We start from the raw sequence: 26,225 nt of genomic DNA, 5'->3' as shown, positions 1-26,225 counted from the left end.
GGTTTAATTATTCTTCAAAAGGGCTCTTATTTAGTATTACGACGAAAGTAGGAATTTATCATAACTACCAGGATAAATCGTTTGGGTGCGAGTCTTGTTGAGGTCCGGGGTCACTGCGATCAGAGTCGGCCGAGTCGCTGTCTGATTCCGAGGCTGCACGGTAAAACCAGTGAGCCACATTCACCGATTGCTTCACAACGGCCATAGGTTCATACATATATGGTTTCACCTCTCGGTATTCAATTGGGAGAGTTCCTACTTCAAAATCGCTATCACTTTCAGACATTTTACACAACCTCTCACGACCAAAGTCTGTGCACGTGTGCTCAGTTCACAAGTAAACACAGAACTGCTCCCAGTCTGTTTGGCTTAAATGACGTCACGACGACGGTCCCCTGGAGGTGAAAGTGCGCATAAGTGAGATGTAAACAAACCTTTGGAAATTGGGCAAAACAGTATATTTAACCATTTTATTCAATTTTAGGGTGCAAATTAGACACTAGAAAGATTGAATTCGCTTTTTGGGTCGTTCTTCTAGACAATAAAGTTGATATTCTACGTTTCACCTCTGACCCTTGCCTATGACCTTTAATCAGTGGAGATGTGATTACATGATGATCTTTAACGTGTGTGTTCCTGCAGCTTGTACGTGTTTGCCATTATGTCTTGTATTACATTATATTACATTACTGGCATTTAGCAAATGCTTTTATCCAGAGTGACGTACAACATACCCAGAGCAACCTGGGGAGCAGTTGGGGGTTAGGTGCCTTGCTCAAGGGCACTTCAGCCGTTCCTGCTGGTCCTGCGAATCAAACCGGCGACCTTTTGGTCTCAAAGCTGCTTTGCTAACCATTAGGCCATGGCTTCTCCCATGTATTATTACATCTACTTTATTTGTACATCTTAATACATTTCTAATCCTGTTCAAATCTGTTAGTGGCTTTCAAAGTCCTCCAGTAAGAGACTTTAATATTTCATCACTTTCAAAAATTATAATACAGAATGACAATTATTATTCACATGAATGCATTTTCAAACTGACACAAATCCATTTTTCGAGAGATTAAATGAATTCAGAATCTACCTGGATGTCTGATAATGATGATCAATGTGTTGTGCATTTTCACTGACCTGAAGGTGTATAAGTGAAAAATCATTCTTGTTTGGAAAATGATAAAAAGAAAACAGTTCTTGGTAGTGGAATACACTGTCAGAAATAGGGGTACAGTAGGAGTCCAGTTCTGTCCCCCAAGGTCCAATTTACACTAATGTTCCCCTTAGGGCTCATTCTTGGACTTCAAGGTAACTATGTGTACCTTTTTAGGGATAAAAAGGTACATATATGTTCTTAATCAGTATATAAAGGGTACAAATAAGTACCAAAGAGGGTACTGCCCCAGTGACAAGCCATAGTATCCCTAAAGGTATAATAATGCCCTTTGTTTTCTAAGCGAGTAGGATTAGAAGTGTGTTTGTATTTGTACTCAGAGTCAATCTGATGCATGATGGTTGTTTATGTTGTGTGTAAGCTATACGATAAACATATTTGTGATATTATTAATTCTAAATGTGTACACATGAGTCATTTCAGTGCAGAGCTGTTTCCTTTTACATTAATGATAGATACGGGGCTCTTAATACTGCTTACTTTAACTCCCAAAGCAAAAATATTTAATCTGAGCAAAGAATCAAATCAGCCTTATAATGTAAACTATATGGATGCAATGTGACAAGATTAAAATTTGCACACTCACAAAAAAGAGCGATTTAATTTGCATGAAAAGATATGAAGGTTAGGATTATGATGATGAAGATGATGATGTTGTTGCTGTTATTATTATTATTATTATTATTATTATAAGGGTTAAGGGTTTACTCATATTACAGTAAATTAAACAAAATCTAACCACATCATCGCGGATTATCTGAAATCATACGAATTTCTCATGAGAGCAAATCTGATTTGAAAAAAATATTGGATTTTTCTGTTCATGCTTCTCTGAGAAAATGTGTCATACTTTATTTTTTCATTATATATATATATATATATATATATATATATATATATATATATATATATATATATATATATATATATATATGTGTAACAATTTTATTTATAATAGCAGTAATTTAGTTCATAATTTCATTATTATGCCTAATTACTAATATACTGCTTAATCTTTTATGATTTATAACTAAAGCATTTTAAGATTAAGCTTCAAAATGAATAAAGGTGTTATATAAATGTAAATGTTTGTATTTATGCTTATATTTATATTACATTTATTTTGTCATGAAAAAATACAAATATAAATGTACAGGAATTACAGGGTATGGAATGGTATAATGATATGATAGATATTTACAGTATGTACAAATGTGCGATATGAATGTATTATAGTGCAATGGTATGATATGTACCATATCAATATAGAATAAATGGATTAAAATCAATTAAAAATAAACCAGAGTTGAAACACAGACTATGCACAAGTAACAACTCACCTGTGTGTCTTGATTCTTTGCTCCTGAAATGATTTGAGATAAGATGAGATGAGATGAGACTGTGGAAATAGAAGGCCTTTATACACAGCAGCACATCTCCATCACAATAGTGGGCTGTGGCATTTCTTAACATTTTTACTGATGTGTTTCCTTCTTCCTCTTAGCTGTGGACCTCTCTAATCAACTGAATTATTGCTTATCAAAACCAAGCAGATTTTCCTGATGGGTCATGAATCATGTATACAGTATATTTGCAATATTGTGCAATATTTATTTGATCTCTTGTGTTTTATGGGTGGATCTGATATGTGACTGATGAACTCTGATCAAGCAATACAGTATATTTGCCTCTATTACCTGGTAATATTTAATGTACATCAAGTGAAAGCAAATAGAAACATTTTAAGAAAGAAAGAAAGAAAGAAAGAAAGAAAGAAAGAAAGAAAGAAAGAAAGAAAGAAAGAAAGAAAGAAATAGAACAAACTTATAACTAGAAGGGCACTCAGTAAAGTGAATACCTCCACCAAGCCACTTATTCGAATATCCAGATGTTTACTATGTTTACATATATAGCTGGATTTGGATCAAACTCTAATCAATTGTTCCTTGGCCCATGGCTCACCTTACCACAAAGTTTAATCAAAATCCGTTCACTACTTTTTGAGTTACATTGGGAACAAACAAACAAGTGGAGGCGAAAACATAACCTCCTCCAACAAAGTTGGTGGAGGTAACAAGTGTTGCCAGGCAAAACGAACCTCGCCCAGTAGCACTTATGAAGAATATGAAGGAAGATATCACAAAAAAAAATAGGCACCCTGTGGGTACATGTGGCTACTGCTTATAAATAAAATTGTTTTCTGATCCCATATAACTATAGCATATATATTTACTCTATGAGGCAGTAGGCACAAAAATGAAGCATAATAAAAAAAAATGAACAATTTAAAAATCACAGAAGTAAAATATACCAAGTGTCTGTACTTTATATTATTCTACTCTTACCTCTTACAGTTTTCGAAACTGAAACCTCCGAACCAAGACTGACATACACACGCTGTCACCATAACTGAAACTCTTATTCAGTTTTTGACCTTTTTGGTGACCTTGACCGGATGGACCTCAAAATGTTGGAGGTTCTATTTGAGACTACACTCTAAAAAATAATGGGGCCAGTACTGGTTCTTCAGGGCGATGCCATAGAAGAACCTTTTTCGGGGCTTCAAAGAACCGTTCATGCAACAGTTCTTTAAAGAACCATTTAAACCATTTGTTTGAGCAGTGAAGACAGATTTGTGTAAACATAGCCTATGTGCATTGACCAGCAAATGGTAAGAGAATGCCAGGATCTGAAGAACCATTTCCAATGTGAAGAACCTTTCGTATAATGTAATGGTTCATCACAGAGTTTTGACTCTCCATGGAACCATCCAGAGATTTGAAGAACCACTGAAGCACCTTTATTTTTTAGAGTGTAATGCCCATCTATCCTGAAAGTTTCATGAAGATTGATCCAGCCATTTTCCCGTAATATCGTTAACAAAAAAAAAACAAAGAAACCCAACCAAAAACAATACCTCACCCCTTGGCGGACTCTGTCCTGGACGAGGTAACAAAGAAACCCGACCGAAAACAATACCTCACCACCTGGTGGACTCCATCCTGGGCAAGGTAATAACCTGGTTGCACAAGTCTGCACATCCCTTAACTAATACTTTGCTATCCATGATTTCCTCTAGCTTGACTAGAGCTCCAGTCCCAGCTGAAAAGACGCAGCTCCATAGCATGATGCTGCCAACACTGTTTCATGCTTCACACCAGGGATTTGGTGTTCTTGAGGTGATCAGTTGTCTTGTTTATGTACCAAACCTATCTTTTAAAATTATGCCCAAAATTTTCTACCTTGGTCTCATCAGATCGTAACACATTTTGCCACATACTGTAGTTTGTGGCAAAATGTTGTGTATTTCCCCTGAGAAATTGCATCCATCTTACCACCCTGCCTCATAACCCAGACATGTGAAGAATACAAGAGATTATCACATGTACAGTAGGAAGTGACTAGTATTTCCCAGATACACCTATAATGTTGTTGCAGCCTATCTGATAAGTTTTCTTCTTGTCTTTTCATCAGACTTCAAAGAATGTCCTGTATGTCCTACTGTCACCGTGGTGCGTCACTGTCTCCAAGTGTTGATGACGGCCTTCACAATGCTTCATGGCGCATCTAATGTTTTGGAAATACTTTTGTACCCATTCTCTGATTGATAACTTTTGAGAAGAGGCAAAGTACTTGCTTAGTAAGCTTTTTGTGGACCATGGCTTCAGTAGTTCGATCGAATCAAGAAGATGTCAAGAAAATCCTCCGAAAAAAGCTCATCTTTATTTTGGGTTAATCAAAAATCACTTCCTTCTAATGCAAACAGGTACAACCCCAGTTCCAAAAAAGTTGGGATGCTGTGTAAACTGGAAATAAAAACAGAATGTGATAATTTGCAAATCTTGGAAACCCAAAATTTCATTGAAAATAATACAAAGACCACATATCAAATGTTGAAACAGAAATTTTATTTATTTATTTATTTATTTATTTATTTATTTAAAATACATGCTCATTTTGAATTTGATGTCAGCAACACATTTCAAAAAAGTTGGGACAGGGGCATGTTTACCACTGTTGCATCACCTCTACTTTTAACAAGCTGTAGTTTTGAAAGAGAAATATCCCATTCTTGCCTGATATACAATTTCAGTTGCTCAACAGTTTGGGGTCTCCTTTGTTGTATTTTGCACTTCATAATGCACCAAATGTTTTAAATGAGAGCCAGGTCTGGACTGCAGGCAGGCCAGTTTAGCACCTGGACTCTTTTACAGTGGAGCCATGCAGTTTTAATATGCGCAGAAAGTGGTTTGTCATTGTCTTGCTGAAATAAGCAAGTCCTTCCCTGAAAAAGATTTTGTCTGGATGGCAGCATATTGCTCTGAAATGTGTATTTATCATTCAGCATTAATGATGCCTTCCCAGATGTACAAGCTACCCATGTCATGTGCACTAATGCACTCTCGTATCATCACAGATGCTGGCTTTTGAACTGTGCACTGATAACAAGCCAGATGGTCCCTCTCCTCTTTATGATTTTTTTTAAATTTATCTTTTACACTAGAATGGATTTATGGCTGCAAAGAATGCGGATCCTTCAATTTATATTGCTCTTTTAGTAGGTAAATTGTACTGGTGAGTATACCGTAAGTACTTTTAAAAAGCTTACAAATGATTAACATTGTAGATAACAGTTTAAGCTTTAGCCATAAGAAAACTTTAGCCATGAAAAAGTATTTCCTTCTGTACTTGCTTCCTAATGTGAACAGTGCAGAGTGTATAATGGATTGTTCTGTAATAATTACTTAAGAATGATGTATGCTAACGATTAGAAATGACTCATCTTTTTAACTATTAAGCCAAACGTTCCCAAATGTTATATTAGAAAAGCCTTTGAAAGTACGCTGTTACAAAGGAGTAATCAATGATGGTGTGACGCAAAGCAGAGTTACTGATCCATCACAAAGCTGATTATTTTCAAGGAGCACAATTATTTTTTTAAAAGTCATTTTTAACTTGAAGTGTCATACTCCAACATGTCAACTGTTTATTGAATATCCACAAAACACATTCTTTCTTGAACAGATAACTGAACAAACGTGCCGGTGTATAGATGTTCCTATTAAAGAAGAGCATGTACATGTGTATAGTGAAACACTTTTTTTCTGTGTCACAACATGGGAGGAAATTAGGGTCAAAGCAGAAGCTGTTGAGTGTTGCTTAAAGTGCCAGAAGTGTGCACCTTAATCACTGACCCACTATTAACACATATAACCTCACACACTCTGTGATTACTGACAGACTTCACCATGAACGCATACAATCAGCCAGATAAGTGATTTGTGTGTATGATTTGCAAGGTGAGACTTTCACCTGATTGCCTTGTGAAATATCTGAGTTACACCCACAAACACACTATTGCTTCATGTATACAGTTGGAGAGGTTAAGGGAGAAAGTTCCTTTATTTTTCTTGAGTAATGTGAATAAACTGTCACAAAACTGTTTCAACAGAGAGCCACAAGCAGAACTGTTTGAGTTAGTCAACATGCAGTTACAGCCCTGTCTGAGTTTACCATTATACCATACGTTTTATTATACAAACCCCATTTCCAGAAAAGTTGGGATATTTTCCAAAATGCAGTAAAAATAAAAATCTGTGATTTCTTCATTCATGTGAACCTTTATTTGACTGAGAAAGTGCAAAGAAAAGATTTTCAATAGTTTTATTGACCAACTTAATTGTATTTTGTAAAGATGAATGAAGTTAGAATTTGATGCCTGCAACACACTCAAAAAAAAAAAAATGGGACAGAGGCATTATTACCATTGTGTTACATCACCTTTCCTTTTAATAACACTTTAATCATATGGGATCTGAGGATAATAATTGTTGCAGTTGGAATCTGTGTCCATTCTTGCTTGATACAGGACTTCAGCTGTTCAACAGTCCATGGTCACCATTGTCTGATTCTCCTCTTCATGATGCGCCATACACTCTCAGTAGGAGATAGATTTGGACTGGCAGTAGGTCAGTCAAGCACACGCACTGTTTCTATGAAGCCACGTTGTTGTAGCCTGTGCAGAATGAGGCCTGGCATTGTCCTGCTGAAATAAGCATGGACTTCCTGGGAAGAGATGTTACCTTGATGGATGTCTCTCTAAAATCCCAACATCTCATCTCATTATCTCTAGCCGCTTTATCCTGTTCTACAGGGTCGCAGGCAAGCTGGAGCCTATCCCAGCTGACTATGGGCGAAAGGCAGGGCACACCCTGGACAAGTCGCCAGGTCATCACAGGGCTGACACATAGACACAGACAACCATTCACACCTACGGTCAATTTAGAGTCACCAGTTAACCTAACCTGCATGTCTTTGGACTGTGGGGGAAACCGGAGCACCCGGAGGAAATCCACACGGACACGGGGAGAACATGCAAACTCTGCACAGAAAGGTCCTCGCCGGCCACAGGGATCAAACCCGGACCCTCTTGCTGTGAGGCGACAGCGCTAACCACTACACCACCGTGCTGCCCACAAAATCCCAACATACAGTATGCCCTAATATATCAATGTTCTCTGCAATGACCTGGCGACTTGTCTAGGGTGTACCCTGACTCTTGCCCACAGTCAGCTGGGACAGGCTTCAGCTTGCCCGCAACCATGCACAAGATAAGCTGTGGCAGCGGGGACGTGGTCAAGCATCGGTCTGTGAATGGAGGGCGGAGTCAAGGAAGGTAAGTGGCAGAATCACTGCACCTGATGGGAATTAATCTGTGTTTGTGTGTCTTCCCCAGTGACCACGCCCTATAAGAGGAGAGGGAGAGCAGAGGAAGGGAGCTCTCCCCCAACCTGGACACTTGTGTGGGTGAGTGAAATATAAGATGCTGAAAAGTGCAGTAAAAGAGTTTGTGAGAACTCAGTTCTGGCCTGCTGTACTTCTGTGCTCCACCCACCTTAAACTATTTCTACATAAGCATTTACGGATAATGGATGGATGGATGGATGGATGGATGGATGGATGGATATCAATATTACCTTCACACACATGCAACTCACTGTGGACACTATTGCCCCCCATACATCACAGAAATTGGCTTTTGGACCTTGCATTGTACTTAATACAATGACAAATTCTGATTCTGGCGGCACGGTGGGGTAGTAGCACTGTCGCCTCACAGCAAGAAGGTCCTGGGTTCAAGCCCAGCGGCCAGTGAGGGCCTTTCTGTGTGGAGTTTGCATGTCCTCCCCGTGTCTGTGTGGGTTTCCTCTGGGTGCTCCAGTTTCCCGTACAGTCCAAAGACATGCAGGTTAGGCTAATTGGTGGCTCTAAATTGACCATAGGTGTAAATGTGAGTGTGAATGGTTGTTTGTCTTTATGTGTCAGCCCTGCGATAACCTGCCGACTTGTCCAGGGTGTACCCCGCTTCTCGCCCATAGTCAGCTGGGATGGGCTCCAGCTCACCTGCAAACCTGTAGAACAGGATAAGCAGCTACAGATAATGGATGGATGGATTCTGATTCTGATTCTTACTTTGATAACAAACCAGATAGTCATATTCACCTTTGGCATGGAAAACTTGATGTCCAGTTTTCCCAAAAACAAGCTGAAATGTGGACTCATCTGACTACAGCATGTTTCCACTGTCTTTCAGTCCATCTGAGATGAGTTCAGAGCCTGTGGTGCTGCTCCTTTTATGTATATCAAATCATGATACCAGTTAACCTGGTTATTGTGGAATCTTCAAAAGTGGTGTGACTTGAATATCCTGTAAACTTGTCAGTCTAATTTTGTTTCTGTCCCAACTTTTTTTTGAGTGTGTTCCAGGCATCAAATTCTAACTTCGTTTATATTTACAAAATACAATTAAGTTGGTCAGTAAAACTATTGAAAATCTTTTCTTTGTACTTTTGTCAGTTAAATAAAAGTTAGCAAGAATTAACAAATCACAGATTTTTGTTTTTATTGCATTTTGGAAATTATCCCAACTTTTCTGGAAATGGGGTGAGAAATACAATTTTACAGTTAGTCATTTTGTAGATGGATTTATTTTCATTGAAGTCTGATTTCATCCAAACACAGGGCAATAAAAGTTTCATGTGAGAAGAAAGGCTGAACACTTCAGTTTTAAAAATGTTGTTCAACAACCAAGCATGGTTTTCTATCAATCCTGTTGGCAACCGTGTTTATGCCTTCATCTTTCTTTATTACTTTATTATACAGGCTCAAGTCAATGTTCAATCACTGATGGTGTTCACCAATTCCGCTTCTGATAGTATTCCCAGCATTGGAGTTATTTAATAATGTTTTTGGACAGCCTTGCATTTAGGTTCTGTGGATGTTCTTCTCTGGGCTCTCCAGTTTCCTCCCACCTTTCAAAAACATGTGAATTTTTGTACATGTAACTAGACTGGTGTCTCACCCCGGGCATATTCCAGCCCCACACCCAGTGTTCCCAAATCTGGACCCACCACAACATTGCATTTTTCTTTACTGGCTTGTAGGAGACTCTTTTATCCAGAGCAACATACAACACACCCAGAGCAGCCTAGGGAGCAGTTGGGGGTTAGGGCACTTCATTACATTATGCCCTGGGTGTGACAGTTCAGCCATACCTGCTGGTCCAGGGAATCGAACTGGTGACCTTTTGGTGCCAAAGCTGCTTCTCTAATCATTAGGCCATGGGTTCCCCATAAACAGCTACTGAAAGTGAGTGAGTGAGTGAGTGAGTGATGAACAATACTGTGTTTTGCATTAAAAGCACTTAAAGCTAGGGTAGGGAATTTATTTTGGGAGCATTTTTGTGATATTTCATGAGATTCTCTTTACATTATAACAGTAATGAATAAATCAAATGTTCTGACAATAAAAAAAAAAAAAATCCATCATTTGTGGCAGTCGCAGGACCTACCTGCACAATCTATGCCCACGCAATCATTGCATGTGAATGGAGTTTTCCACAAGGCTTGGCAGACATATTGCAGACATCTTGCTAAAGCTAGTGAGGCAGTTGACAGCTGTGAGTACTAACAATAGCCATGTTTATTGTTTACATTCATTATGACAATATTTGGTGTCTTCTTACATGTAAATGAGGCATAAGGTAGTTGGATATGACTCCTTCCCCAGATGCTCTCTTTCTCATGGACTTATCCTCCAGCAGTAATCAGGCAATGCGCGTTCATGTGTTTTGGAGGCATGTCTTTGGCGGTAGAGCTGAAAGGAGGGGGAGGGATTTTTCAGTTGGATGCTGTAGTACAAGTTCTAGGTGGGTGGAGCACAGAAGCACGGCAGGCCAGAACTGAGTCCTCAAAAACTCTTATTTTAGCTTTTCAGCTTTTATATTCACTCTCTCACATACACACACGCATGCACACAAGCGTCCAGGTTGGGGGAGAGCTCCCTTCCTCTGCTCTCCCTCTCCTCTTTATAGGGCACGGTCACTGGGGAAGACACAAACACAGGTTAATTCCCATCAGGTGTAGTGATTCTGCACTTACCTTCCCTAACTCCGCCCTCCATTCATAGACTGACGCTTGACCACGCTGCCACATACCTCCACCGCCCGACAGGCCGGGGAGCCATCCGGCCTGAAGCTGACTCCCCCCCCCCCCTTGACGGGAGAGGAAGTCCACCATGACCATCTGTGCCCCCGGCCTGTGGACCACCTCGAACTTAAATGACTGGAGTGCCAGATACCAACGGGTGATCCACGCGTTGACATCCTTCATGCGGTGGAGCCACTGCAGGGGCGTGTGGTCCGAACAGAGGGTGAAAGGGTGTCCCAGCAGGTAGTAGCAGAGGGCAAGGACCACCCACTTGATGGCGAGGCACTCCTTTTCTATTGTGCTGTAGTGGCCCTCGTGCACTGACAGCTTCCGGCTGATGTACAGCACTGGACGGTCCTCCCCCTCCACCTCCTGGGACAGAACAGCCCCCAGCCCCCTGTCCGACATGTCCGTCTGCAAAACAAAGGGGAGCGAGAGGTCAGGGGGGTGTAATAGTGGCCCCACACACAGTGCAGCCTTTACCTCCGAGAAAGCCTGCTGGCATTGCTCCATCCACTGGACCGGATCTGGTGCCCCCTTTTAGTGAGATCAGTCAGCGGGGTTGGTGACATCCAAATAATTAGGTATAAACCTATGATAGTAGCCAGCCAGCCCTAGAAACTGTCTCACCCCCTTTCTGGTCTTGGGCCTCGGGCAGGCCGCAATCACTGCTGTCTTGTTGATTTGGGGACACACCTGCCCATTGCCCAAGTGGAAGCCCAGATACCGTACTTCCACCAGCCCAGTTGCACACTTCTTCGGGTTGGCTGTGAGACCCGCTCACCTCAGCGACCCAAGGACGGCCCTCAGGTGTTTTAGGTGCCGCGGCCAGTCATTACTGTAAATAATGATGTCATCTAGGTATGCGGCCGCGTAGGTGGCATGGGGGCAGAGGACCCTATCCATAAGCCGCTGGAACGTAGCGGGCGTCCCAAACAGCCCAAAAGGAAGTGTGATGAACTGGTGTAAGCCAAACGGTGTGGAAAAGGCCGTTTGCTCTCGGGATAGCAGAGTCAAGGGGATCTGCCAATATCCCTTTGCCAAATCCAGTGTTGAATAAAAACGAGCCGTGCCTAGTCGATCAAGCAACTCGTCAATACGAGGCATTGGGTATGCATCGAATTTAGACACCGCGTTGACTTTTCTATAGTCCACACAGAACCGGACCGACCTGTCGGCCTTGGGCACCAAGACCACCAAGCTGCTCCAGTCACTGTGAGACTCCTCAACGATGCCCATTTCGAGCATGGCCTTGAGTTCTTCCCGAGCCACCTTTTTTTTGTGTTCAGGCAGTCTGTAAGGGCAGCTGTGCACTACTACCCCCGGGGGCATTTCAATGTGTTCTATGAGGTGGGTGCGGCCGGGCAGGGGCAAGAACACGTCAGAAAATTCTGTTTGCAACTGGGCGACCTCCGCGAGTTGGGTCGGGGAGAGGTGGGCTCCACAGGGGACCGGAGCAGTGGGTGATGTCAATTTTCCATTTTGAACCTCCGGCCCCAGCTCCGCCTTCTCTGGAACCACCGACACCAATGCCACAGGGACTTCCTTGCTCCAAAGTTTTAACAGATTGAGGTAGTAAATCTGTAATGCCTCACCCCTGTCCATTCGCCTCACCTCATAGTCGACGTCCCCAACTCGCCGTGTGACCTCAAAGGGTCCTTGTCACCTGGCAATTATCTAGAATGCCACATGGCTTACACCTGTATAATAATTCGAATGGGGAGAACCCCGTGGAGGCTTGTGGGACCTCTCGCAGTACGAATAACAGGGGCTCGAGCCATTTATTCCAGTTGCGTGCGTCCTCGCTTACAAATTTTTTAATTATGTTTTTGAGGGTGTGATTGAACCGTTCGACTAAGCCATCGGTTTATGGGTGATAAATGCTGGTGTGGATAGGCTTAATTCCCAGTAATCCATACAGGTCGCACAGTGTGCATGACATAAATGTACTGGAGAAGTCATGTACTGGAGAAGGTCACTGGAGAAGACACAAACACAGGTTAATTCCCATCAGGTGCAGTGATTCTGCCACTTACCTTCCCTAACTCCAACCTCCATTCACACACTGATGCTTGACCATGCCCCCGCTTCCACAGATGCTTTCAAAATCTAACTTACTCTTGCTGGTTCCCCTTTTTTACCAGGAATGTATAATTGCTAGATCTGTTCATGTTGCAATGAAAATGTCTAGAATTATATTCTAAATTAATAATTATTGAATAACTTCTCATCTCATTATCTCTAGCTGCTTTATCCTTCTACAGGGTGACAGACAACCTGGAGCCTATCCCAGCTGACTACGGGCAAGAGGCAGGGTACACCCTGGACAAGTCACCAGGTCATCACAGGGCTGACACAGACAACCATTCACACTCACATTCACACCTACGGTCAATTTAGAGTCACCAGTTAACCTAACCTGCATGTCTTTGGACCGTGGGGGAAACCGGAGCACCCGGAGGAAACCCACGCGGACACGGGGAGAACATGCAAACTCCGCACAGAAAGGCCCTCGCTGGCCACGGGGCTCAAACCCGGACCTTCTTGCTGTGAGGCGACAGTGCTAACCACTACACCACCGTGCTGCCCCTATTGAATAACCTTGGTTATTCAAAAATATTTCTGCACTATATTTGCAGTGAAATGATTTAATTTACAGTGGTGCTTGAACGTTTGTGAACCCTTTAGAATTTTCTATATTTCTGCAAAAATATGGCCTAAAACATCATCAGATTTTCACACAAGTCCTAAAAGTAAAAACATCCTCAATTAGATTGCCACCTTGTTGTGGTGGGGAGGTTTGTGTGCCCCAAGGAGCCTAAGAGCTATGCTGGCTGGACCTTTTGAGGTCCTGGTAGGGACACCCATGCCAGAGAGGTCGAAGGTTAGGGGCCAGACCAAGAACAATCTACTGGTCCTCCAGTTTGGGGGTTTTGCACAGGGCCAACAACCCTGTCATGTAAAAACCTATATGTTATGGAAACAGTAACAAGAAACTTGACATCTGCACAGGACAGGCTTTCAGAACCCTCACTAAGGACAGAATGAATGCTGACTGTGAAGCCACCAGAAACTCTGCCAACAGAAGCATTCACATGACTGGCAGTGGTCAAAGCCAGGACGAAGCCACTGCCATCATTATGGGAGCCATCAGCATCAAAACAACTACACTGATTGGCTTTTGGAATGTAAGAACAATGTATGCACAAGGCAAGATGGTGCAAGTTATCGCTGAAATGAAGCGTTACAAGCTGGACATCTTGGGTGTAAGCGAGAGTAGATGGACAAGATCTGGGAGAATGAAGACCAGTACAGGAGAGATGATTCTCAGGGAGAGATGATATGCATCATGAGGGGGTCACAATCATCTTGAAGAGGATGGAGAAGTATTTGATGGAGTAGAAACCAGTAGACAGCAGGATCATTCTAGCACATTTGAAGGGCAGGCAGACTAATATGACCATCATACAGTGCTATGCACCTACCAATGACATTGATAACATGGACAAAGAACCCTTCTATGAGCAGCTTCAAGTGACCTTTGAGGGCGCCCACCGTAGGGACGTACTGCTAGTGATGGGCAATCTGAATGCTAAGGTTGGCTCTGAAAATGTAAACTAAGAGAGTGATGGGAAAGGAAGAGTGCAGAGTACAGAATGACAATGGGGAGAGGCTGACAAAGTGGTGTGCATTCAACAACATGATCATTGGAGGAATGATATTCCCGCACCGCAACATCCACAAACTCATTTGGACTTCTCCGAATGGACAGGATCAGAACCAGATTGACCACCTCATGGTGAACAGCATGTGGCTTCGCTCTCTGCTTGACGTCAAATTGAGAAGAGGAACTGACATGGGCAGCGATCATCATTTGGTGACTGTACGCGTGAGACTGAAGCTGAGGGCAGCAGGGCCCAAGAAGCAGTTCAACCCCAGATATGAAATCAGTGGACTACAAGATCTCAGGATTAAGAATGCCTTTGTACTACAACTGAAGAACAGGTTTCAAGCCTTGAGCCTCATGGATGAGCCAGAAGCGGAGGAAGAGGATCTTGTGAATCGACAGTGGAAGCAAGTGAGGAGTATCTTCAATAAAGTGAGTAAGAACTGCCTGGGGATGCAGAAGACAAGGAAGAGGAAAGAATGGATAACATCAGATACATGGAAAGATATTGAGGAAAGGTGACGACTGAAGAAGAAGATAAATGATAGATCAGCCAGGCTACAAGAGAGGTATAGGGCGGAGTACACTGAGACCAGGGCTTTGAACCAGAATTTTTTTCCTATTGGTTCGTTCCGAACAGAAACGGAATTTTAATGTTTCCGGTTTTGGGTTCCACCATTAAATAGACGTTCCTGAACCGGTTAGAACAAAAAAAATTTCATTCCCTGAACGGTTAATTACGTTCCCTGTCAGCTGTTTAACAAATGGCTATAAAATTATGTCTCTGTCTCATCCAGCTTAAGCCAAATGTAGGCTAATTCTATTACAACCTTCATTAAATAAGGCAAGAAATAATTCAAAACAATTATTATTTCAAATGTTGGCGATTTGGATTCTCAGTATGTCTTCCCATCTACACAAACAGAAAAAGTGCCAAAAATGAAAGATAATTCGTTTAGTGTGTTACCAAAGGCTAGTCAGGCCCTATAGAGGGCTACCGCATGATGTCACCACGCCGCGAGATTTTGTTAGGCGCCATACTGGAAGACCAAGTACACATCTATGCAAGTACATACATACATAAAACAAACTACACCTGAAATGTAGCCAGGGCCGGTTCTGCCCTAATCTGGACCCAGGTGCAACATCGCACAACCCCCCCCCCCCCCAAAAAAAAAAACAAAACACCAGTCTAAATCAGGACAACCATCACATAACTATAAACATTTTATATCAACTATTTTAACTAAGGGCGGCACGGTGGTGTAGTGGTTAGCACTGTTGCCTCACAGCAAGAAGGTCCTGGGTTCGAGCCCCGGGGCTGGCGAGGGCCTTTCTGTGTGGAGTTTGCATGTTCTCCCCGTGTCCGCGTGGGTTTCCTCCGGGTGCTCCGGTTTCCCCCACAGTTCAAAGACATGCAGGTTAGGTTAACTGGTGACTCTAAATTGACCGCAGGTGTGAATGTGAGTGTGAATGGTTGTCTGTGTCTATGTGTCAGCCCTGTGATGACCTGGCGACTTGTCCAGGGTGTACCCCGCCTTTTGCCCGTAGTCAGCTGGGATAGGCTCCAGCTTGCCTGCGACCCTGTAGAAGGATAAAGCGGCTAGAGATAATGAGATGAGATGAGATTTTAACTAAATGGGCTATAATAAATAAGCCTACAGGCAGCCACGGCGGGCTGCCTCAGAAAAGTAACCATTCAATGACACAACTGAAAGCCTGCAGCCACGGCGGGCTGCCTTAAAAAGTAACCATTTGTCCTACCTTAAAACTCGTTTTGCATTTTCTGCCTCCTTTTTTGTATTTTCGACCCTCCGTTTATTTTCTTTCCTTTTCTGAAAACCCGATTTGTGTCCAGACATTTTGTTCTGCTACCAATGAACTAACTCGTCAGGTCTCGTCTCTCGAGCCCGCGATGATTCCCGTGGGAAGGGCAACAATTGATACATTTTTACAAACAGCCAATAGGGAGGTTGCAATGTTCAGGCTCTTCTTTGCTCAGACACTCAGTAATGCACTTACTGAGTAATGCACTTACTCACTTATCACGTGGAGACGTGATAGTAGTCCACCTTCCCGCTCTCTCCATTCAGTCAGCAAACGTCACACAGGAAGTGAACCCCAGCGGGTCATAGAAACTTGCGCAGGAGAAGAATGACTTTTTTATTTGTAGGCTACGGAAACTTTGAGGAACGAAATAAAAACCGGTATTAACCGGTTACCATTATTTTTAATAAGCGTTTCTGTTCCGGAACATAAAAAATAAAAGTTTCTGGTTTCATTTCTGTTCCATGTGAAATAGAAAAAGTTCCCGGTTTTTGTTTTCGTTCTTTGAACCGGTTCAAAGCCCTGGCTGAGACCAACAGGCACGTCAAGAGGAAGATCCAAACCGATAAGAGGGCTTATGTCGAAGAACTGGCAAAGCAAGCTGAGGAAGCAGCATGAAAGGGAGAGCAGGGGAATTTTTATAAAATCACCAGACTGGTCTGTGGGAAATACAACAGCAGCAGGAATGTCCCCATACAAGATAAGCAGGGGCAGTTTCTCACTTCTGAGGAAGACCAAGAAGCAAGATGGGTCAAACATTTCAAGGAAGTCCTTAACAGGCCAGCACCAGAAGAGGAGCCTAAGATATCAGAAGCTGAAGAGGACCTGAGCATTGAAACTGGACCACCGAGGCAAGAAGAGATCATTGCTGCCATAAAGTCCTTGAAGAACCACAAGACACCCGGCAAAGACGGCTTCAGTGCCAAACTGTTTAAGGCTGATGCTGCGACCACTGCAAGCATCCTGCAACCACTATTTAACATCATATGGGACAGAAAGAACATTCCTGATGACTGGAGTCAAGGCATCATCATCAGGATACCAAAGAAAGGGGCTCTGTCAGAATGCAGTAACTGGCGTGGCATTACATTGTTATCCGTCCCCAGCAAGATCCTAGCAAAAGTCATCATGAAGCGCCTGTCACTGGCTATGGACCTTAAACTGTGAGAAGAACAGGGAGGTTTTAGGAGAGGAAGAGGCTGTATTGACCACATTTTCATGCTTAGAAACATTGAACAATGTACTGAGTGGCAACGATCTCCTTTGTAGATTTCTGTCGAAGGTCTTTGTAGATTTCACTAAGGCCTTCAACAGCGTTCACCGGGACAGCCTTTGGCAGATTCTACGAGCGTATGGAATCCCCTCCCATTTCATTGAGATCATTAGAAGTTTCTACTGTAACTTTACCTGTTCTGTTGGTAACGGTGATATCCTGTTCGAAGTCAAGACTGGTGTCAGGCAGGGGTATGTTATGTCCACAGTGCTTTTCAATCTTGTCATAGACTGGATCATGCAGCGCACTACAGAGGATAGGAACAGGGGCATCAGATGGGCCCCCTTCTCCTACTTGGAAAATCTAGACTATGCTGACGATTAAGCGCTAGTATCACACACCCATTCTCACATTCAAGAGAAGACCCAGCGACTTAACATCTTTTCAAAGCAAGTCGGTCTCAACATTAGCAGTAAGAAGACTGAAATTATGGCACTGAACACCACCAACAGAAGCCCAGTCCAGGTTGAGAATGGAGACCTCCTGTATACGGACAGGTTCACCTATCTTGGCAGCATCATCAGTATTGGGGGGGGGGCAGACTTGGACATCCAGAGCCGTCTCAACAAAGCCAGAAACTCTCTTAACATGATGAGGAAGGTATGGCGCTCCTCCACCTACAGCACTTACAGGAAGCTGAAACTCTACCACAGCTGTGTCCTCACAACTCTCCTATATGGTTCGGAATGCTGGAGGCTGACTGGGAATGATTTAACAAAGCTTTCCACATTTCACACCAAAAGCCTCCGCCGAATTCTACGCATCTTCTGGCCCAAAACCATTTCAAACAAGGATCTGCTTGAAAGGTGTGGAGCCGAATCCTTGGCTACCATCCTAATGAGGAGACGCTGGAGGTGGATTGGCCATGTCATCCACCAAGAAACCTCCATCGTCAAGACTGCCTTCCACTGGACACCAGAGGGAAAGCAAAGGAGGGGTTGTCCGAAGATCACATGGCGGCGGACGGTGGAGAAAGAAATGCAGCAGATGGGAAAGACCTGGAGCAGCATTTCAGTCATGGTGAAAGACCGGCAGAAGTGGAGGGATCACATTACTGCCCTACATGCGACCCGGCATAATGGGCATGAGTGAGTGAGTGAGTCCTAAAAGTAGAAAAAGAGAACCCAGTTCAACAAATGAGACAAAAATGTTATACTTGGTCATTTATTTATTGAGGAAAATGATCCAATATTGCATATCTGTGAGGGGCAAAAGTATGTGAACCTTTGCTTTCAGTATCTGGTGTGACCCCCTTGTGCAGCAGCAACTGCAACTAAATGTTTCCAGTAACTGTTGATCAGTCCTGCACACCGGCTTGGAGGAATTTTAGCCCATTACTCTGTACAGAACAGCTTCAACTCTGGGATGTTGGTGGGTTTCCTCATATGAACTGCTCGTTTCAGGTCCTTCCACAACATTTCCATTGAATTAAGGTCAGGACTTTGACTTGGCCATTCCAAAACATTAACTTTATTCTTCTTTAACCATTCTTTGGTAGAACAACTTGTGTGCTTCAGGTCGTTGTCTTGCTGCATGACCCACCTTCTCTTCAGATTCAATTCATGGACAGATGACCTGACATCTTCCTTTAGAATTCACTGGTATAATTCAGAATTCATTGTTCCATCAATGATGGCACGCCGTGGTGGCCCAGATGCAGTAAAACAGGCCCAAACCATGATACTACCACCACCATGTGTCACAGATGGGATAAGGTTCTTATGTTGGAATGCAGTGTTTTCCTTTCTCCAAACATAACACTTCTCATTTAAACCAAAAAGTTCTATTTTGGTTTCATCCATCCACAAAACATTTTTCCAATAGCCTTCTGGCTTGTCCACGTGATCTTTAGCAAACTGCAGACGAGCAGCAGTGTTCTTTTTGGAGACCAACAGCTTTCTCCTTGCAACCCTGCCATGCACACCATTGTTGTTCAGTGTTCTCCTGATGGTGGACTCATGAACATTAACATTAGCTAATGTGAGAGAGGCTTTCAATTGCTTAGAAGTTACCCTGGGGTCCTTTGTGACCTCACTGACTTTTACATGCCTTGCTCTTGGACTGATCTTTGTTGGTCGACCACTTCTGGGGAGGGGAACAATGGTCTTGAATTTCCTCCATTTGTACACAATCTGTCTGACTGTGGATTGGTGGAGTCCAAACTCTTTAGAGATGGTTTTGTAACCTTTTCCAGCCTGATGAGCGTCAACAATGCTTTTTCTGAGGTCCTCGGAAATCTCCTTTGTTCGTGCCATGATACACTTCCACAAACACATGTTCTGAAGATCAGACTTTGATAGATCCCTGTTCTTTAAATAAAACAGGGTGCCCACTCACACCTGATTGTCATCCCATTGATTGAAAACACCTGACTCTAATTTCACCTTCAAATTAACTGCTAATCCTAGAGGTTCACATACTTTTGCCACTCACAGATAGGTAGTATTGGATCATTTTCCTCAGTAAATAAATGACCAAGTATAATATTTTTGTCTCATTTGTTTAACTGGGTTCTCTTTATCTACTGTTAGGACCTGTGTGAAAATCCGATGATGTTTAAGGTCATATTTATGCAGAAATATAGAAAATTCTAAAGGGTTCACAAACTTTCAAGCACCGCTATATACTGTAACCACAGCACTGTTAAATTGTCAATTTTGATTGTGTCAGAAGATACGGATTAATTTTCTATAACTCTACTGAAGCGCTGACTGTAGTGCTGGTGTCACAGGTTTATGTTAATGTGCTTGTTGTTATATCTTATTATTTATACTGTATAGTAACAGTTTACTCAGGAATTTGTATGGTGGTGGATGCTTCACAATTTATGCCTCATAATAAACAGAGAAAGTATTTCTGCACCCTATTAAACAATGACAGGGGATCATCTCCATCTGATCTCCTTTTACCAGTTAACCAGGACCTGCCAATTTGTACAGACCCACCTACCCTGGTTAAAACAAGGAAAGCCATACAAGCTATGAATAACAACAAAGCTGCTGGATTGGACTGGGCAATAACATCTTAAGCCCTTCAACGTGATGGTGAATTAATGGTGAATATCTTACACAAATTCTGCGTGGAAGTCTTTACTACATCACTATCCCCAGACCAGTGTTACTAACATTATACCACATCCTGAAAAAGGTGACCTCAGTCTCATGACAAATTAAAGAGGACTCACTCTCATATCAATTCCGGTCAAAGTATACAACAAAATTCTTTTGGACAGAATCCGAGAACATATAGAACCTTTACTGAGAAGTAATCAAGCTGGATTCCAACCTGGAAGAAGTTGTGTCCAGCAAATACACACCCTCAGAAGAATTATGGAAGGCTTGCAAAATAATCAACTACCACTTGTTATCTCATTCATCAACTTCAAAAAGGCTTTTGATTCCATCAACAGGATGGTAATGTTTTCTGTGCTACATCACTATGGCATGCCAGAGCCAACAGTTAAAGCCATCAGTGTACTGTACAGCAACTCCCAGAGTGTTATGACAGAAGGGAACCTCTCTGAACCATTCCAAGTAATAACCAGGGAACTACAGGGAGATGTTTTAGACCCATTTCTCTTCATAATCCTCCTCAACCATCTGATGACAAATGCTACCATGGAAAATGAATCTGGAGTCATAACACATCCTTGCCAATCCAGATGCCACCCTGCCAAAGCTCTTAATGACCTTGACTTTGCTGATGATGTCGCACTGTTAGAAAGTTCCATCTCCAGAACACAGGAACAACTAAGTAGGACATCTAGTCTGGGTTTGATTATCAGTGTACAGAAGACTGAACACATGACCATAAACTGCAACCCACAACAGCCTCTCCAATTGTATGGGGAAAAGGCTAAACATGTGGACAACTTCAGGTACCTTGGTTCAATGTTGGCATCTAACTCCTCAGATTTAGTTAGAAAGAAAGCACTTGTATGGTCTGCATTCTGGAAGTTGAAAAATCTGGAGAAGCCCATCAGTCTCCATTGCAACTAAAATCAGGCTTTTTCACTCGACCTGCGTCACTGTTCTCCTGTATGGATGCGAATCTTGGGTGATCTCTGGCGATATGGAGAAGAAAATCCACTCCTTTGCTACATCATGCTACAGAATTATGATGAAGATCAAGCATTCAGATGATATCAAAAACACCAGGTTATATGAGATGACCAACACAGAGCTTCTCATACATCTTGTAAGATCACGACAACTCCAGTTTCTGGGCCACATCTTAAGAATGCCAGAGGAAGAACCAAGTAGGAGGTACACCCTTTACTGCCCACTGCATGGCAAGAGGAAACCCAATCGACAATTAAGTTATTCCACAAAATCGAGTCGTACATGAGCTAATAGCACAGAGTCGGCTATAAGCCATGTATGACGAGATTGAGTGGAATAACTGTTTATTATACCCACATTCATTGGATTTTGAAAAACAGAGCATTTTTATTTTTTGCAAATTCGATAGATAAAAACTTTATACCAAACGTCCGACAAAATCATTTCCGCTTAGAATGTAAACAAAACGGCGAAATGACCGTAGCAATTTGTGAAAATGTGATAATAATAATTCTTGAAAAATAAAAAAGATATATTCTTACAATCACATACTTTTATTCCATGTTTTATTGCTTTTTTGTATTTTGGGGGGTTTTCTTTAAGGTTTTTTGGCGGTTGGCAAACCAACTTAAAGGTGCATTACCACCACCAACTGGGCTGGAGTGTGGAACAGGAGATATTGGGGAGAAAAAAAACTATATTCTTTTACTTATTTCTGTTTCTTTTAAATACTCATATCAATTTTTGGAGTTTTGTTTTCGAGTAGAGTTTTTATTTCATCCTTGGTTGGTTCAGCAACATGCTCTGCCATTTTGTTTTTCTCTACTCACTATATATTGTATGAGCTGATAGCCTAGTAGAAGAGTAGCCAATCAGAAGATGTGATTGCTCATATCCAGTGAATGTGGATAAAATAAAGATTGTTATGTTTCCCTTACATCCAGAGGCTGCTGGAAGACAGTGACAACGTGCTAGATCAAGATGCTGTCGTAAAACTTGCTGAGGACAGAGTACGATGGAGAAACTTTGTGGTGGCCTGCTCTGCAGCCGATTGATGATGATGAATAAACGGATTCAAACGTGTGTAATTGTTGATAAGGTGAGGTTTTCCTTTTTGATAGCCTGTTTGTGCCTCACCTGAACTTTTGCTACACTTTGACATTGAGCTTGAGTGATGGTTTGGATCTGTTCACCAGTTTGCTGAAGAAACTCTCTCAAGCATTTACATCTGTGTGTTGTTTGCATTTCTGACATTTGTAATAATCAGAGATGATCATTTCCTGCTTCTTGTGAATAGGACACACTGTTTTTTGTTTTGTTTTGTCTTATGAACTTTGAGAGAAAGAAGAGAGACTGGCGCGTCTACATATGTCTTAACAAGAAATTGCTTTGCAGAAGTTCCACAACATTACATGTATCTGAGGAAATAAGTATAATGTCTCATCTCATCTCATTATCTCTAGCCGCTTTATCCTGTTCTACAGGGTCGCAGGCAAGCTGGAACCTATCCCAGCTGACTACGTGCGGAAGAAAAGTATAATGCATCATAAGTTTAAAAAAAAAAGAGTTGACATATTACTGTGGTATGAGGAAGAAAACATAAAAGGGTAGACTGTTATAGGAAAACGAGACCGTCAATGACAGCATAACTCACTCCAGCCCTGTCTAGTCCAGAAAGAATGATCTAAGGTGGGCCACCTTGCACAGTAAATGTTGCAAGCTATAGAAGCTATAGTGGTGCTTGAAAGTTTGTGAACCCTTTTGAATTTTCTATATTTCTGCATAAATATGACCTAAAACATCATCAGATTTTCACACAAGTCCTAAAAGTAGATAAAGAGAACCCAGTTAAACAAATGAGACAAAAATATTATACTTGGTTGTTTATTTATTGAGGAAAATGATCCAATATTACATATCTGTGAGTGGCAAAAGTATGTGAACCTCTAGGATTAGCAGTTAATTTGAAAGTGAAATTAGAGTCAGGTGTTTTCAATTAATGGGATGACAATCAGGTGTGAGTGGGCACCCTGTTTTATTTAAAGAACAGGGATCTATCAAAGTCTGACCTTCACAACACATGTTTGTAGAAGTGTATCATGGCACGAACAAAGGAGATTTCTGAGGACCTCAGAAAAACCGTTGTTGATGCTCATCAGGCTGAAAAAGGTTACAAAACCATGTCTAAAGAGTTTGGACTCCACCAATCCACAATCAGATAGATTGTTTACAAATGGAGGAAATTCAAGGCCATTGTTACCCTCCCCAGGAGTGGTCGACCAACAAAGATCACTCCAAGAGCAAGGCGTGTAATAGTCTGCAAGGTCACAAAGGACCCCAGGGTAACTTCTAAGCAACTGAAGGCCTCTCTCACATTGGCTAATGTTAATGTTCATGAGTCCACCATCAGGAGAACACTGAACAACAATGGTGTGCATGGCAGGGTTGCAAGGAGAAAGCCACTGCTCTCCAAAAAGAACATTGCTGCTCGTCTGCAGTTTGCTAAAGATCATGTGGACAAGCCAGAAGGCTATTGGAAAGATGTTTTGGATGAGACCAAAAAAGAACTTTTTGGTTTAAATGAGAAGCATTATATTTGGAGACAGGAAAACACTGCATTCCAGCATAAGGACCTTATCCCGTCTGTGACACATGGTGGTGGTAGTATCATGGTTTGGGCCTGTTTTGCTGCATCTGGGCCAGGACGGCTTGCCATCATTGATGGAACAATGAATCCTGAATTATAGCAGCGAATTCTAAAGGAAAATGTCAGGACATCTGTCCATGAACTGAATGTCAAGAGAAGGTGGGTCATGCATCAAGACAACGACCCAAAGCACACAAGTCGTTCTACCAAAGAATGGCTAAAGAAGAATAAAGTTAATGTTTTGGAATGGCCAAGTCAAGTCCTGACCTTAATCCAATCGAACTGTTGTGGAAGGACCTGAAGCAAGCAGTTCATGTGAGGAAACCCACCAACATCCCAGAGTTGAAGCTGTTCTGTACGGAGGAATGGGCTAAAATTCCTCAAGCTTGTGTGCAGGACTGATCAACAGTTACCGGAAATGTTTGATTGCAGTTATTGCTGCACAAGGGGGTCACACCAGATACTGAAAGCAAAGGTTCACATACTTTTGCCACTCACAGATATGTAATATTGGATCATTTTCCTCAATAAATAAATTACCAAGCATAATATTTTTTTCTCATTTGTTTAACTGGGTTCTCTTTATCTACTTTTAGGACTTGTGTGAAAATCTGATGATGTTTTAGGTCATATTTATGCAGAAATATAGAAAATTCTAAAGGGTTCACAAACTTTCAAGCACCACTGTATATCCACTCTAGGAATACCGACCTATTTGGCAGAAAGAATCCAAAATGGCAAGGAATTGACTGAGAAGAAGAGATTTTTGTTGAGCTGCTCATTAAGGCTTAATTAGTCCATAACTTAATTAATAATTATCTTGTCGTCTCGTCTTCTTCCGCTTATCCAGGGCCGGGTCGTGGAGGCAGCAGTCTGAGCATGGAAGCCCAAACTTTCCTTTCCCCAGACACCTCGGCCAGCTCCTCTGGAAGAACACCGATTATAATTCATAATTATAATTAAGCAAATCTGAGTAGAACTTATATGCACCCTAGGTACCCCTACCTTCATCTCATTATCTGTAGCCACTTTATCCTGTTCTACAGGGTCGCAGGCAAGCTGGAGCCTATCCCAGCTGACTATGGGCGAAAGGCGGGGTACACCCTGGACAAGTCGCCAGGTCATCACAGGGCTGACACATAGACACAGACAACCATTCACACTCAAGGCCTCTGCATGCTCTTGCGACAAGGCTTTCGCAGATAGCTTTTCGCAGACAGTTGTAATTTATCGTTGAGCAGGGAGTAATAGGCGTGCACGATGTTATTCACTGCCACAACGCAAGGGGGCGCAAAGTCGCGAAATCGCTAGGAGTAGTTGGTGGGTGTGGTTAGTGGAGTGTTTATCCTCCGGTTACTTATAATGACTAGAACTGGAGTCGTATAGATGTACGTACTTCCTCACTTCCTCGATCAACCGCTCTTCGTGCTGCTCCATCTTCGCTCGTGTTTTCAAAAATGGCAGTAGTGAAAACAAACCAAACCGGGAAAGTAGGGAAGCGGAAGTGCGTGTACAGCGGATATAGATTGGACCAATCAGAGCCCTCTTGTCTGCGACACTATCTGCGAGGCTTCTGCGGTGGTCACAATTTTTGGGAGGTGCGCGCAGAGCGTCTGCAAAGGTGGGGGGGCTACGCAGACACTGTCTGCGACGCTATCTGCGAGGACTGGGTTGTCGGCATAAATCGGCCTTTACACCTACGGTCAATTTAGAGTCACCACTTAACCTAACCTGCATGTCTTTGGACTGTGGGTGAAACCAGAGCACCCGGAGGAAACCCACACGGACACGGGGAGAACATGCAAACTCCGCACAGAAAGGCCCTCGCCAGCCACAGGGCTCGAACCCGGACCTTCTTGCTGTGAGGCGACAGCGCTAACCACTACACCACCATGCCGCCTGACCCCTACCTTCATGCCAGAAAGAATCAAAATAGGTGAAGAATTGAGTGAGAAGAAGTGATTTGTGTGGAAACTGCTCGTTAGGGATTAATTACTCCATATCATCATTATTGCTGATGCAAATTTTGGTAGAAGCCATATGCACCCCAGGCAGACGTACCTTCCTGCCAAAAAGAATAAAAATCAGTGA

The 26,225-nt window shown here is 42.4% G+C and overlaps 1 protein-coding gene across 4 annotated transcripts in view; it reads right to left on the bottom strand.

Annotated features, from left to right (window-relative positions):
• mpx (myeloid-specific peroxidase) overlaps positions 1–3,585 on the bottom strand; it is a 38,779-nt gene extending 35,194 nt beyond the window's left edge. For 3 of the 4 annotated variants that reach the window (XM_060909529.1, XM_060909530.1, XM_060909532.1), the window contains exons 1-2: positions 3,517–3,585; positions 2,512–2,570 (exon numbers count right to left, since the gene is read on the bottom strand). In XM_060909529.1, the coding sequence (XP_060765512.1) occupies positions 2,512–2,570; positions 3,517–3,578 (121 nt within the window). In that variant the 5' untranslated portion in view covers positions 3,579–3,585. Of the gene's footprint in view, positions 1–2,511; positions 2,571–3,516 lie in introns of those variants that run through there. The other variant, XM_060909533.1, reaches the window with a different exon arrangement.
• Between the last annotated feature and the right edge of the window lie 22,640 nt (positions 3,586–26,225).

This window comes from Neoarius graeffei, chromosome 25 (assembly GCF_027579695.1).
Source record: "Neoarius graeffei isolate fNeoGra1 chromosome 25, fNeoGra1.pri, whole genome shotgun sequence".
Classification (NCBI taxonomy): Eukaryota; Metazoa; Chordata; class Actinopteri; order Siluriformes; family Ariidae; genus Neoarius; species Neoarius graeffei.
The sequence above is the reverse complement of the archived record's forward strand: the minus strand, read 5'-3'. Positions and strand labels throughout refer to the sequence as shown.